This window comes from Bactrocera latifrons, unplaced genomic scaffold, assembly GCF_001853355.1.
Source record: "Bactrocera latifrons isolate USDA-ARS-PBARC rearing strain unplaced genomic scaffold, ASM185335v1 scaffold_109, whole genome shotgun sequence".
NCBI classification, from domain to species: Eukaryota; Metazoa; Arthropoda; class Insecta; order Diptera; family Tephritidae; genus Bactrocera; species Bactrocera latifrons.
The window spans coordinates 459,565-474,845 of record NW_017534508.1 but is presented as its reverse complement, the minus strand read 5'-3'; the positions used below and the strand labels follow the sequence as shown (position 1 = coordinate 474,845).

General features: G+C 40.0%; 2 protein-coding genes across 2 annotated transcripts; one reads left to right on the top strand and one right to left on the bottom strand.

The window, feature by feature from the left end:
- Positions 1–8,913: 8,913 nt before the first annotated feature.
- Positions 8,914–9,573, top strand: LOC108971510. The gene has a single exon (XM_018937628.1). It carries the CDS (start codon positions 8,987–8,989, stop codon positions 9,482–9,484), a length of 498 nt encoding a protein of 165 aa, XP_018793173.1. The 5' UTR covers positions 8,914–8,986; the 3' UTR covers positions 9,485–9,573.
- Positions 9,574–11,167: 1,594 nt separating this feature from the next.
- On the bottom strand, positions 11,168–15,047 carry LOC108971498 (ras-interacting protein RIP3). The gene is made up of 3 exons (XM_018937602.1): positions 14,997–15,047; positions 12,761–13,057; positions 11,168–12,659 (listed from the first exon to the last, which is right to left on the bottom strand). The coding sequence occupies exons 1-3, from the start codon at positions 15,003–15,005 to the stop codon at positions 11,421–11,423; spliced, it is 1,545 nt and encodes a 514-aa protein (XP_018793147.1). The 5' UTR covers positions 15,006–15,047; the 3' UTR covers positions 11,168–11,420.
- Positions 15,048–15,281: the final 234 nt, after the last annotated feature.

The following is a 15,281-nucleotide window of genomic DNA, read 5'->3' as shown; positions in this document are numbered from 1 at the left end:
AATCCCGGCACAGTTAATGGCACTGGAAGAATTCACGGGATTTTTTGTATACAACTCCCGTGATCTCTTAGTGGCATCTATGGTGTCGGGTCGCAAGCAACATTTGACGAAATTAGCGATGAAATATTGAAAAGTTAGAACATGAAATTGAGAAAATTGAAGAGTGAAAAATAAAAAGCTGTGTTTGAAAATATTTTTTTTTTTATTTKAAGAAAAGTATGAACGTTATTAAGAGAATATAATATTTATTTATTTTCTAAAATAATTGCAATCACTTGAAAAGATGTTTTGAAAAATTCTGCATATTTCATGTGCATTGTTGTTTAAATTGGTTGTCGAAAAAGTATTTTCGTATTTTGTCAATAGCTGTCGTTGCAGTCGTGTATCTACAGTGCTACCAATCGCACTGTGTCACACCATATAGTGTTGGAAAGGTGAGACCTTAAGCTTCATTTAACAAAAAAAAAAAAGAAAAATTTAATTCAGGGAAGTTGAAAAAAAGTTACAGTTGTTCAAAACTGAGTGAAAGTAATGAAGAATTTCGCTATATTTTGAAGTTTTTGTATAAAAAAAGCAGAATGCCACGAACCCACCAATGAAATGTGTAAAGTTTAGGGAGACGATGCTGTATCCGTTCGAGTAGCACAACAATGGCTCGCTCGCTTTCGTTCTGGAAAGAAAGTTTTACACTGATGGAATATTATTCCTAGCGGAAAAATGTCAAAAAGTGGTCGACCAAAATGTTACATATTATTTTATTTATTATTATAAATATAAAAAAAAAAAATAAGTTGAAGTTTGATTAGAAATACGAAAAGACTTTTTCGAGTACCCTATATAAACAAAAAACTCCGTCTAAAATATAACGAAAATATCTGAATATTCGAGTTTCGAAATATTAGATCACTTTACACTGAAAAAAACATTGAGTCATAATTTTAAGCCTCTGGTTCTTAAAGCAACCGTAAGCATATGCCAAAACTGTCAAAATCTCGGAGTGAACGCCTTAATTGAAGCGGCCATGTTCCACGCGCTGCCATCTACGGCTTTAAAAAGCTATTGTTTCTTAATTTTCACATTACATTCGCAAATGGAATCATTAAAAATGAGAAATGAACACACGAGTTGCGCGCTCAAGTCTTTCGTTTTAATTCAATTAGCACAATTTGGAGGAACAGCGGCGCAGCGCACAATTCGTCAATTATAAGTTACTACACTAACTAGCTGGCCGGCTTGTAAGATCCCTGGAGCGATAAACAGCACAGCAGACACACACACATACCAGCACAAGGCCGCGCGGCGCGCTTAGTTATACGCTCTAGAAGTGTTTGCGCTTCAGCAACTGAAATGGTGGCTAAGCAGCGGAAAAATAGGCGAATAGACGACAGCCTACGAAGCCTTGAAAAATCACCTTTCACACTCGACGCTACAATTAGCAGTTCAATGAACCGCCTAAGAGTCTCGCTGAGTGCAGACAAAAAGGCACAAAGGAAGTCCGAAACAGACGGGCAAAAATACACTAACTAAAACTAACAGCGGCAGCGCGCAACAACAACTTTAGTGAAATAGACGCAGACATAATGGCAAAGTGAAAGAACCAACTGAGGCGAAATGATGAGCGGCTAAAAGATAGTTGGTGAATGAAACTTCAATTTGGACTTTAGTACACTTGTTGTTAGTGTTGTCTTTGATTCTGTTGTTTTTGTTTTTGTTTTGTATGAACAACTGTCAGTAGGCAGTGCATAATAGATGAAGCTGCGAAAAAAAGATAATTAACTTTTTCAGTGTCCGCAAAGCTAGAGCGGTTGGACAGCGGAGTGGCGCGTTTAGAGGCGGTGTGGCGCGAGCTTACAATCGCAGCGACTCACCGGCGTTGGGGCGCCCAGCAAGACGTTCCCATGTTGTGAACGCGCATGCCTATAAACGTGTAAGTTTGTGTGCCTTGTTTTTGTTCAGCGCTTCGAAGGCGTTGGTTTTTCGCTTTCCTGCTGTACTTTTCCGGTACAACGGCGGATCGGTATGTAGATATGAGTAAGTTTAAACGGTATCAATAAAAAGTTACATTCATTTGCTTTTGTGTGTATGTGAGTGCAATTAATGCCCAGTTAAACACATTAGCATGGAAAATATGCCGCTGGGTTGTTGTTGTGCAAAGCACTTGCTGGGGTTTGCTCTAAAAGCGCGGTGTGAAAGCTATTTTCACAGAAAATGCGCTCGGCACTCGGTACTCGGCTTGCCTGTAATGCTTGGATGAATGTTTTTGTTGTTGTTGGAACTTGACTTCCATGAGAAAAATATATAAAATTTATTTGTTAACTTGAGCGTGTGGCTTTTCTTCCAACAAATCAGTCTGCGATCTGCGAATAGCAGAATTTGCAATTTTGAAACTTGTGTTCAGCCATTTTTGGGTTCGATATCCACCAAAACAGTTCTTTCTAATAATCTAAAAATATTCACTATAATTATCACAGAACAGTTGGGCGGCTTTAGTTTCTACTTTTCGAGAACTTTCTATAAAAATCTCTCAAATTTTTTTCCTCTTGGACTAACTGAAAGTATATTGAACTCTAACCACATATTTCTGTTAGCCATTCTATTTCTGTCCTGTCTGTAAAATCTTTAAACTTCCATTCACTCAGGCATTTAGCCAAGTACGCGAATAAATGCGCTTCGTCAACAAAATTTTCTCGAAAATATGCTTTTGAACACCTGCCTCGAATTTCCATAATTCATGCGCACGCGCTGCCATCACTCGGCTTTTGGCATGCAACAAGCAAATACACAACAAAATAGCGCAGCATGCCACATTCGCAAATCTGAACACGTACACTAATTTATACATACTCGTACATTCATACATATGTATGGTATATTTGCGCATGCGCCTGCGCTCATTGACAGTTCCACATGCAATATACACACACATACGCGGCGACACTCGCGCACATTTTATATATTTCGTACTTTTTGGTGGGTCTCTCCTTTTGCAGGCAATTTACCAATTACAGCAGCGCAACTTTAAGGTGGTGGCAGCGGCGTTACAGTTGCATTATGCAGACCGGCCATAAAAGGCCGGGCCGCGTGCACCACGGCCATGCAATATTATGTGGCATGTGATGGTGCCTCTTGTACATGCTACAACCCGCGCGCAAATGGATGTGTGTGTCGATAATGTAACAGTAAAAAATGAGCGCGTGTGCAAATGGACGGCAAGTGCTCAAATATGGGCAAATAGAATGAGGAATAAAAACGCAAATATTCGCAAATATGCTCAAAAATGCTCGAAAAAGCGCCAAGTGGTGTATGGAGACACACACACACACACGCACTTTGTGGCAGGAATTCGTGTAGCAGCACTAAATTAAAGTTGCTGATATTTGCACTTAAATTCCGGGTCGAACTTGCCTAAGTTTCACGGTTGGCGGCCACTGACGTGCAAATGAGTTGCTGCCACAGCTGTTGCAAGTTGATGTGTCGCTAGACTTCTTGTTGTGTCCATGTATATATTTATCAAATATGCTGGCCAAATGGCGGCTGAATTCCCAGCAAATTTTCGTGTACATTTGATTAGGAATTTCAACTTTGTGCCACAGCGTTCGAGGTTTGAGCCGAGAAAATTTGAAAATTACCCTTAATCAGCCAAGAACAACAAAAGTAACAAAAACAAACAGCAAGGGAGATCACGCCGAGTAGTAAACAAGCGTGAGTCAAAACCGCGCAAAGCTGGCTGCGTTGGAATGCTGGTCGCGACGACTTCGCTGCCAAAGATTTGGAGCAGTTTCGTCTCTTTTGGTCTGTGAAAACGTGCTGGCGATGTCATTGCGGCAATTTGTGGAGCGTAGCCGATTGATGGCGCACAGCCGGCAGAGGTTGCGCAAAAAGTGGCAAATAAGTGGCATAAAAAAATATAGTCGGGTAAATCACCGGGTCGGCTGACCTGTGGATGCCCAAATTGCATTATAAGCACGCTTGTGAATTTCCAAATGTTTCCAATTTTGTAATAGGACTTGGCGGAATCTGCTTTTTGCGTTTTATTTGGCAGATAGGCTGAGAATTTCAAATTGCATGGATTGGCCTTGAAAGTGCTTTTGAAAACATCATTCTGAACGGAGCTGCTTCCAAGTTCCATTAACACGAATTCGAAGTTCTCATATCCTAAATGCATATTTATATCATATATTACATTTAAATTTATTTCTCTACCGGGTGGCCATGAGTAATTATTGTATCAAAGGATTTCCCATGATATAAATTATTTTCTCTAATTCACTCTTCCGAAACACAAACAATGCTTTGAGGCCGATAAAAATATATTTGGAAGTGATGGCAAATGCCACGGTAGGCACGGACGGCGCTGAGGCTGGGAGCATGCGTCAACGGCAAATTATTTACAACTGCTCAACATTGTATGCGGCTGCGCCATAAAAATGAATATGTGTGAGGATTTTGTTAGAAGCACGCAGCGACGACACTGACTGACAGCTCACACTTGGTGCAAATTATCTACGTACCGACATTTGCGTCTGGTCGCACTGCATGCTCCTCATCACTGCGCATTGTTCGCATTGTATTTGTTTTTGCAGTGACGCGGCATGCCTGGCTGAATTACTCTCTACTCACTCGCCTGGGTTCCCAGCCACGATTTTCCACCTTTTTAGTGTGCAATTTGCATAATTTGCATTCTCCCCTCCATCCAGAAAAGTGAAGCAAATCAAGCAGCGCACTCAGCGAAGTCAGCAAACTCACACAGTCTGTGTGACGCGAAAGCCAACTGACGGACTGTGAACACTTGCGGAGCCCCACATGACACATGCTTACGCGGCGGTCTTGAGAACTTAGACTCAACAGCAGAAAAAGCTGCAAAAACACGCAAGAAAACGGCAGGAGAAGACCATGGCAAAAACAGACGTTGAGAAGACGCTGCAGTAAATAACAACAAAAGCAAATTGACGTATCTAGGCAATAATGCACCCATGTGACAGCTCGACTTACTTGCGCCTCGGCAGCTGCAGTAGTCTCAAACTACTGGCGTTTTCGGTTTTTGCCTTCGTCTTGATGTCATCTGCCACTTGTTGGAATTAAGACAATAAAATAAATCAAATTCGTTGGCAATTTCATAAGTACCCACGTTGATATGACCAAAAAACAATAAAATCATGAAATTGTCGAAATCAGCGGAATTGCAACAGCAGCGAAAATGGTAACAATTCGGGAAGTGAAAGAGGCAGCTGCCTGAAATTTGCCAACGAGGATTACAAATAATCAGCAAAAATAAAGTATACCCAAATGAGCTTTAATTTTTAGTAGTTTGTTCGCTGGTGTAAAAGGGCTCACTTATAGCATTGACAGACGGCAGCGTTAATCCAGATTAACTGCATTAATCCGCAATGTTTATCTTCTCTCCATTTTCATTGAAAGTATTATAAAAATGACAATCAGCAATTTACGAGAGTTTCAGACACGCATAGCTGCCGTCTGTCACCTACACATTGTGATCTGATTAAATGCTCAGTTAATCCGGATTAACGCTGCCGTCTGTCAAGGCTATTAAAGGGTTTTTTCCTCATTTCTTAACACCTATATATTAAGCAGTAAAGTGTGAATGCTCAGCCGTCTTTGTGTCTTGGTGGTCATGGTTTTCCAACGGGATTATGTCAGCTGCTCAACATTCATTGAGCCGTAAGCCACTGACACATCTCAAGACTATGTTATACGGATATATTGCTATATAATCTGCTTTCAGTAGTTCAAAGTTACTAACTCTGGATCCTCTGAGACGGTCCCATAAATTTTTGCTTTCAAATATGGTTTTTGATGGGATGGCTTATTTTATAGCAGGGACATTTTCTATGTAATATTATGAACTCTAGTAAATATCAATTTATTCCTGAATAATATCTACAGATATATTTTTGATAATTTACTTATCGGATAGAGGAAGAAAAAACTTTGATGAGACTTCAAAACTATAGTAAAAATTTTGAAAGAAATAAGTTTAAAATATGCAAGGCAGCAATAAACCATCTCCTTCCCCACGCATCATCAGATAATTAATTATTTCAGGCTGAAGCTAAAGCTCCTTTTGTAGAGCGGATATGCTACATAACATAAAACGTAAGAGTCTCAAATCGGCATTTGTTTGCATATTTAGTTTTTGCAGCTCTTCAAGTACCCATTCATTCATTACTCTGAAACCTCTGAAAATTTAAAGTAAACACTAACCCAACAGCTTACAGAAAGTAAGGAATGCCAAAAAAGCAATAAGTTAGATGTACCAAAGCAGAAACTAGACAAGCTCCGCTGCCGTGGTCCCAGTCATCGCTACTGTTATTTGCACCGAATCGGCGCAGCTTCAACGGAACCACCATAACGGCGTAGCTTTTTATTTAAATTAGCGAATTTCTTTGCTTAGTTTTGGTCAATGAACCATAATGATGCAAGTGGAAATGCCAAAGCGTTTTCTAGCGGCCAAAGACGCTGCGCATGCGCATTAGATCGGCACGTTGTCCCTAGCACGTTGCTTGCTGCTGTTGGCACGAGCGTTAACATCTTTGTCCATACTCATATTTAGTGCTGGCCAACTATTTCTTAGAATTGTGTATATGCAAGTGTGTGTGTAGGAGTTCAGCTGTGTGTATTCGCCTTTTCGTTGGTGTGTATGAAATTCTTTTGGCAGCCGCTTCTGTTTACCCCGCCGGGTGCGCGAGCAGCATGTAAAGTTTTTCTAGATTTATGGCGCTTTATGAGCTATCTCTTAGTTAATGAGGTGTTGAAAATAGCAAACGGAAACCCATTGTAACTGGCAGCGATGGGAGTACCGCCACTTATTTAGGCATAAATACTGCAGTAACTGTACATATTGCACTGACTTAGTGCCTACATTAACATCATTGTGGAGTGTTTACAGCAACGCGTATATCTCTGAGATTTAAGCTGACTTCGGTTCGCCAAGCATTACTTTCCAGCAAATTGAATACATTATACATCGGTATGAGACGATGCTGTATCAGTTCGTGTAGGGCAGCAATGGTTCGCTTGCTTCCGTTTTGGAAATTTCGATGTGAAAGATCTCCTCGCTCTGGTCGACCTATCGTTGAAAAAGTCGATGAAATTATGAAAAAGATTGACGAGGACCGTCACATAAGCAGCCACGACATCGCTTAGGAACTTAATATTCATCATCAATTGTTTTTGATCAATTTAAAAGGGTCTGGCTACAAAAAGAAGCTCGACGTTTGGGTACCAAATGAATTGTCTGTTAAAATTTAATGGACCGAATTGACGTGAATGGTAACAGGAGACGAAAAGTGAATCAACTATGTCAATAATATGCGAAAAAGTAGGGTCCAATCGTGGTGAAGCTCAACAAGTGGTCACAAAGCCAGGATTGATGCCCCGAAAGGTTAGGCTTAATGCTTGGTGGGATTGGAAAGGAATCATCTACTTTGAGCTGCTCCAGCCTTTTCGAACGATTGATTCGACATTTTATTCTCAACAACTGATAACATCGAAGCAAGCAATCAAAAAAAACGAACAGAACTGATCAATAGAAAGGGCTTAGTCTTCCATCAGGACAACGCTAGACCACACACATCTTTGAAAACTCAGCAAAAACTGGGAGAGATTGGCTGGAATGTTTTGTGAACCCACCACATAGTCCTGAACTTGCCTTGAACGGACAAGCATTTCTTTCGGTCAATGCATTACTCCCTTAATGGAGTAAAGTTGGCTTCAAAAGAAGCCTGTGAAAATTACTTGTCACAGTTTTTGATCGAGAAACCAAAAAAGTTTTACACTGCTGGAATAATAAGTTGAAGATTGCTTAGAAATACGAAAAGACTAACCAATATTTATTAAATTTATATTAGGTTGTCAAAAAAGGCTTGCGGCATTTTCGTTAGTTGACGCTGAGAACGCGTAGTTCTAGTTTTATTCGTCGCATCGGGTCATGCTATACCTTTTTGGAAAGCCCATTTCACCCGCTAACACGTGTGTGATTCATTGTCTTTTCTTTTAAGTCGTTCATGAGTTATAGCGTGTCAAACATGGAGCAAAATAAAGAAAAATACGGAATATTTTACAGTACCACTACGATAAAGGCAAAAATGCATCTCAAGTCGCCAATAAAATTTGTGCAGTTTATGGACCCGATACAGTTTCCATTTCCACCGCACAACGATGGTTTCAACGTTTTCRTTCTGGTGTAGAGGTGGTMGAAGATGCGCCACGCTCCGGAAGGYYTGKYGTCGAAAATTGCGATAAAATCGCTGAATTGGTCGAAAGAGACCGGCATAGTAGCAGCCGTAGCATCGGTCAAGAGCTGGGCGTGAGTCATCAAAAATAATTTTATGAACAATCGAAAATTRAAAAAAAAAAAAATTCAATTAGAATACCGCAAGACTTTTTTGACAAGCTATTATATTCTTTTGTTCAAATCAAAAATTTAAATTTTGCTATATGAATCACCATTAAGCCTATCCTCGCATAAATCAGATAATTACAGAAAATGGTTCATTTGGCAACCTTAGTAGCAAAGACACAAACCCTATACATGAAGATTCAACTGGTTCGTGTTGGAGATAATTTACAGTTTTAAACTGCCTTATCGACAACGCAGCAGTATCCGCCCAACTAATGGTAGAATGTTAAAATAATATAGTTAACACAAATAATTTTGAAGCTCAATATATGCAACTTAATCTAAACAACTTTCATTAAACGACATTTATTTATTTAGCAGCAGCTGGCAACATCGAACTCAATAAACCGGTAAAATTCTAGGAAACTTACGAATTGTTGATCTACTCATCACTGACATTTGATCACATATTCTTGCTTTATTATATCAACAATATTTATATACATACAAATCTTTATTTTAATTTTTTAATAACAAATAAAAAGCTTCAAATATTTGCGAAATATAAAAAATTTAAAAATATTTATATATTACTTAAAACATTTATAAACAAACATACATGTAATTATGTTGCGTGGCTGCTCGAAATTCACGAATTTATCTCAGAGTGTAATAAGACACCTTCCGCTGAATCCAACGCAATTCAAACGTTACATAGCCGATAAGTGTTGTCCCCCACAAGCATCAGAAGACACCGAAAATCCAGCAGACTCCAAGCATTCTTTCAAAAATGACGCATTCGCTCCACCTGACGTCGTACCGCTCACCGCATATCGGGCTTTGGATGACCCAAAGGAGGTGCTCGGTCCAGGCGCACACAAATGTAAAGACTACAAGAACCCAGAATATTTTGCCTACCACCGCTTCTCATTCTATGAACTGCAGAACGTCGCTTTGAATCTGGCTAAGCATTCGGAAGGCGGTGTGCTGTACGAAGCAGAGAGTGGTGCAGAAAGCGACGAGGAATGTGGCGAACAAAATAGTGCSACAGRAACTGAGAAATKTGAGAAAAAAGAARCCGAAACGSAATGTGAAAAGAGCAGTGAAGATAAGGCGAAGGAGTGAAGATGTGTTCGGAGAAAGAGAAAACTGGAAGCGAATTTTCACTTTGAAKGAAGAGAAAGACAAATTTAAATAAATATATTTGCTACTGTTACGCGTACATAAATATAATGGTTTTTTGTAAGTTTAAGGGTTTTTTTTAAGGTTGTTCAGTCGGAGAACTTAAAACACAGAGAAGGTGTAGGCTTTACATTCTCTGACTCAGTTGCATAAAAGTATATTTACAGTTATGCAACCCAACTGCTTCTCTGCTCTGTCAATACCAGAACCATTAAAATAATTGCTTTAGTTAAGACATACACCTCCGACTAAATTCATGTTCTGCTACCGGCTGGCAACATTGAAGTGTCATTCCGCTTCCTTCGCCAAAGCGCGGTTATGTGTCAGTTTCCTCTTCGCGAACGTAAATGCAGGTTGCAGCTCAAAAGTGTTAAATAAAATATTGAAAGTATTATTGAGAATCGTGACAAGTGAGTGTTTCCAGTGCGTTAATGCGTTAGTTCGGGTATTTATCTAGCGTCGTGTTAAAAAATAATACCTCGGGCGTTGATTTTTAAGTGCTAATTCCGCGAGTGAATATGTGCCTGTTGGCAGAAGCAAGCGCTGCAAGCATGTGTGATGTGATGTGAATGAAATTTGTGAAATTGATTGAGAAACAACACAACTGAACACAATGCAGTTATCAATGATTTTCAAGGTATGTAAATATTATATATTTTATATATTTGTATGTAAATATTATATATTTAATTAGTTCAATTGGCATTGCCTGCCGAGAGCAGCAAAGCCAAATATAGCTTGGCAGTGGCGAAGAGTATCCCAAATGCAGTGCAATTCAAACTGTTGTGAAGCAACCGAAGCTATTCAAACCACGAAATGAACAGTTAGGTTTGAAGACCGCTGAAATTTTGATATTTTTTATTTTGGAAATGAAATAACGGATATTTTCATTGCAAACTTAAATTCATTTATTAATATTTTTTTTTGTTTTTTGTATGCCATGTAGAAACTGCAATTTGCACTTAAATGTCTAGATTCTTAAAATGTGAGAACATGTTGAATACAAAAATATAAAAACATTGAGTTGAATATTAGTAAGAATAAATTATATAAAGCCTGGTTAGTCACATAACGTTAACATGAACAACACCTTAGTATACATAAATATTTGTAAATGGACTTAGAAAGAAATAAAATAGTTTGTGTAAACATCAAAATACTAAACGGTTAGGTCCTTCAGCTGAGTAAGCTATAAATATCAATATTTTCAGAAAACATAAAATAAGTCTAAATCACAAAGTTTTCGCATGGAAATAAATATTTTACATAGAAATAATGAAAGCGTTTTTATATACATGCATATAGTGGCTGTTTATAGCGGTTAACTGTTCGTTCACGTTTCGTATGTTCTCGCAGAAAGCGTAGTAAAAGCGTTGTTAGTGAGAGAGTTAGTGCGCGCGCGCCTGTGATTATGTATTTGTGTTAAGCAAAGGCAGAAAAGCGATAGCTGAAATTCACCCAAATCCCGAAAATACAAGTATACATATATATATATATATAAATCAACTAAATAGCTCTCTACCACAAGTCTGTTAGTAATTAAATGCTACTGAGAAAAATGCAAACAAGTCTACAAACTAAATCTAATTCTATGTTAATGCCGTTACTGATGGCGGCTGCTGCAAATCATAGTCCGTTATAGAATAGCCTGGGTCCGCTACCAAATCGTTGCTGACTGTTGATCACACTAGTTTTCTTTGAATTCATTTACCTTTACTATACTCTAACACGCTCAATTTCTTTCTACATTCATTAATGTCTATTCTACACATTCGTTTGCATTTTCGTCCTACTCTTTCTCTCTGTCTCGTTTTAGAATCGTTTGAATTTAAAAGTATTTTTGTTTTGTTGTGTTAGATTTTCCGATTTCCAGTTTCATTTACCATGTCGACTTGCCACTGCCGTTTCCGTTCGAACCACTGCCGCTGCTGGAGAAGAGGCTCTGCAAGCGTCTATTCGAATTTCTTAGTCCATTACGCAATACATTGCCTTCACGATCACTGCCCCGATCATCGGATCCGCTGCTGCTGCTGTCGAAACCGCTCAGACCGCTGCTGCCGCTACTGCCACTGAGGCCGCCATTGGTGCGTCCCTTAATGCTGCCACCGCTGCCGCTGCTGCCAGTGCCGCCGCTAAGCAGACGTAGGCTGTTGCGTGTGAGTGTGTCATCATCGTCAGTGTCCAGCTGGTTTAGCAATTGGTCGGCGGCACTCAAGCGCCCGGCATCTCCACGTAGTGAAATGGTGCTGCTGCGTCCACCATTGCCGCTGCCATTGGTGATCTTTGTAGAGATGACGCTACGCATGCCTGTTGCTCCCGAGCTGCCGTCCAATAGCAAGGGTGAGTGTATGACTTGAGCTTGTACCGTTGCGCTAGCCGGTTGAGTAATCACTATTTGCGGGAGGTTTGTGCGTTCGATGATCTGTCGTGCGCTACCGTCGCGCAACTCCTTCAATGCGGTTAGGTCGCGTTGTTGGGCATATACGCTGCCGCTGGGTGTGCGTGACAAGATCGTGGGTGGGTGTGAAACGACGGTAGCGTGAACGCTGTGGCCGAGTGTACGTGAGGGCAGCGATTGCGACAGCAGTAGGGCTTGCTCGTTGGTCAGTCGCTCTTGTGCTTGTTGGGTTTGTGTACGCAATTGTTGTTGCTGTTGACGTTGCTGCTGCTGCTGTTGCAGTTGTGCTAATTGCTCCTGTTGTTCCTGCTGTTGTTGCTGTTGTTGTTTGTACTGTTGCTGAAACTGCTCCATCAGTTGCTGGGCTTGGGCGCGTGCCTGGGCTTCCGCCTGTATGCGTGCCTGCAACTCGGCATCACTTTGTACCTGAGCCATGGCCTCGGCATGTGCCTTAGCCTGCGCTTGGAGTTGTGCTTCGGCGAGCGCTTGAGCTTCGGCATAAGATGCAGCCTGAGCTTGAGCTTCGGCGATGGCTTGTGTTTGAATTTGTGATTGCAGCGTTTCGAAACTGTTGTAGCGTGAGGATGAAGCTGTGGCCGAGGCGGAAGCACGCGATCGCTCATCCACTAATTGTTTAGAGACTATGGCGTTGAAGCCGTTGATATCGTCGGCGGTGTACTCCACAACGCGGCGTGTGCCATCGGGTTCAACGAGCGAGTACTGAAAGTAAATTTTTAATTGAATTTGGTGTATTTTGCTTTATATCCACGCATAATCCTCGTTAGAGTAGTCATGCCACTCCGTTACTACTCCGCACTTACCTGTCCTTGCACTAGGTCACCATCGCGTTTTTCCTCCTGCTGCTTTTCGTCGCCGGTCAGCGTGTCGCGCACATCGTATGCGAAGCTGTATTGCGGATGGCTGTCGTAGTCTTCGGATGAGTCGGTGGTGGTGTCAGTTTGCTCCTGCGATTGTTGGTCCTGTTGCTGCTGCTGCTGTTGGGTAATTGATGATTTCTGCTGCTGTTGCAACTGCGAGAAATCAATCGCTTGCAAGTGTGAATAGGAGGCGTGCACTACATTGCACGACAGCAAGCATACACACAGAAGATAGTAGAACTGCAGGAGTAGATAAATAACGAGCCAACAAAATTAATTATTTAGCGTTGTGCCTAACGAACAATTTTACATTTAAATGCGCTTATTTTGTGTGTGTATGGCACTATACTTGTTTGTTTTGTTTCTAAGTAAATTTGTACTTGCCACATCTCGCTTTTATGGCGCTTTTGCCCCCTTTTATGACGAGCGCGATTTCAGTGGCTCACAACACTTCAGGGAAATTAGCAACTGTCATTTTGATGAGGCGAATACCGAGTGCAAGCGAACGAGTGAGTAAAAGAGTAAGCTTGATGAAATCGTAAATATTTTATGGCCAAACTGTCAGAAGCTTGCATGCGAATGCAAAATTACATTTGCTTATAAGCCAATATACATGCAAGTATTTGCATGCAAGCACACTGACGGCGCAAGTAAAGCTATCCTTTAGTGCAAATTTGCCCGAGCTAAAGTCTCTTGAAGAGTATGAATGCGGAAGGTGTTGAAATTGCCATAGCGTTCGCCTATAATATACCGTCACTGTTGCTGTAGATGTCGCTCTATTTGCAGTTGGAATAAAATATGTTGCAAGATCATAAAAATGCCCCACTGGAGGGATAATTTACTGCATTGCAGTAAACTATCGGTAATTAAATATGACTTGCACTTTAATGGGACTTTTGTGATTTTCTTAGTAATATTCGGTTATTGTATAAACTGAAGAGCTTAGTTGGGGTGTGTGTGTTTTTTAAAGTAAATGTTTTGAGAAAAATAACACAACTAAGAGGGGCTAAAAAGACAAAGAATATGTTCTTAAATATAGCATTTGCCTCATCAATAAAATGAATTTTATTCGATAATTTCTAGCTTCAGATATTTGTAGGGAGCTGGGTTCCAGCCATGTTGAAAAGGAGTTATTTGAAATTAATATTTCCGACCTGAAGTCAGGCCAGCTCCACTTCAGCCTCAAAAAATGTTAGCGTCCTATCATATAAATAACGGTGCATCAAATACACATATGTACTTCTAATAAATCAAAATGATGGCTAAATATATTTTCATGGAACTTGCCACCATTCTCCAACCATCATTCAATTTTCCTGACAACATGTTGCTGAAGAATTCATTATGAAAGCGTTGTCATAAAGTTGTCAATTGAATAATTTGCAATAACAAACAACATTTCACTCAGTCAGTACAAAAAGAGAGCAAAAAACGCCAAAGGACGAACAATCGTCAATGTGAACATGCAACATAAAAGGGGGACCGTATGTGTTTGTGTGTGTGTATTGTATGAAATCGAGTTCAATAAAGCAATATTTGAATATTTGCACTGTGAAATATTTATGAATACGCTTCATTGTAGCTTTATATTTACGGCAGTGTTACTACAAGCACTGTATTGTGTAAGAGAGTATCCGTTGACAAGTGTCCACATTGTTGGTATTGCATTGTGTATGTGTAAAGTGGTGTGGCAGCAATGATTTATAAGCGCACAAGCTTTGTCGGTTGCAATAAAGAATGACTATTTGTCATGAAGGACTCTGCATATACTGTTACAGAAGAGAGGCCAGTGCAAGTTTGTGAGTATAATTTGCTTTTATTGCGAGAAGCAACGTTCACATCATTCGACGTTTCGTGACAATGTGGTCTGCTACGGGATTAATATTGATAACCACTTAAGCGCTGCGTTGGAAAACAATTAAGTTAAAGTAAGGCGTCAAGTGTTAGAAAGCTCGGAAGGTCGTTTCTTTCATGGATGGAAAGAAGATCGAAGGGCTACTTGGAGTTCGTAGTTCTTTAAATAAAGGTGTAATGTTTCACAATTTACACAAAAACTTATATTAACCACACATTTGAAAGAAATTTCATTTGATTCGCGCTAAACATATAGCTGAATGCCGTTATGTCGGCATCAACATTAAATAATTCTTCAGCGAATGTCCAGTTATCTACCACATACCCGTTTCATTATTGCTCCTGAAATGTTTCTATGTTTCTCCACTTAGAAAATCACTTTTCAAATTGCTTGAAATTAGATTCAATACTTTTTTACCGCTTTTATATATTTATTTTTCTTCTTTTCACTTGCACAAAAATATAAGCTACTATAGATTCAATCCTTGGAGGCACACTTTGTTGCACGTTCACTTATTGAATGGCACTTTGTCAAGAGACGCACACCCAACTGTTGTCCGAGAATGCAATAAAACTTTTGATGGCTTCTCAAACTTGCCACCAGCTTTTA

What these genes read in the sequence shown, in the direction of transcription:
- LOC108971498 (XM_018937602.1), bottom strand. An exon ending in GTGACCTAGTGCAAGGACAG is followed by an intron (nt 12,660 to 12,760) that starts GTAAGTGCGGAG and finishes ATTTACTTTCAG; the next exon opens with TACTCGCTCGTTGAACCCGA.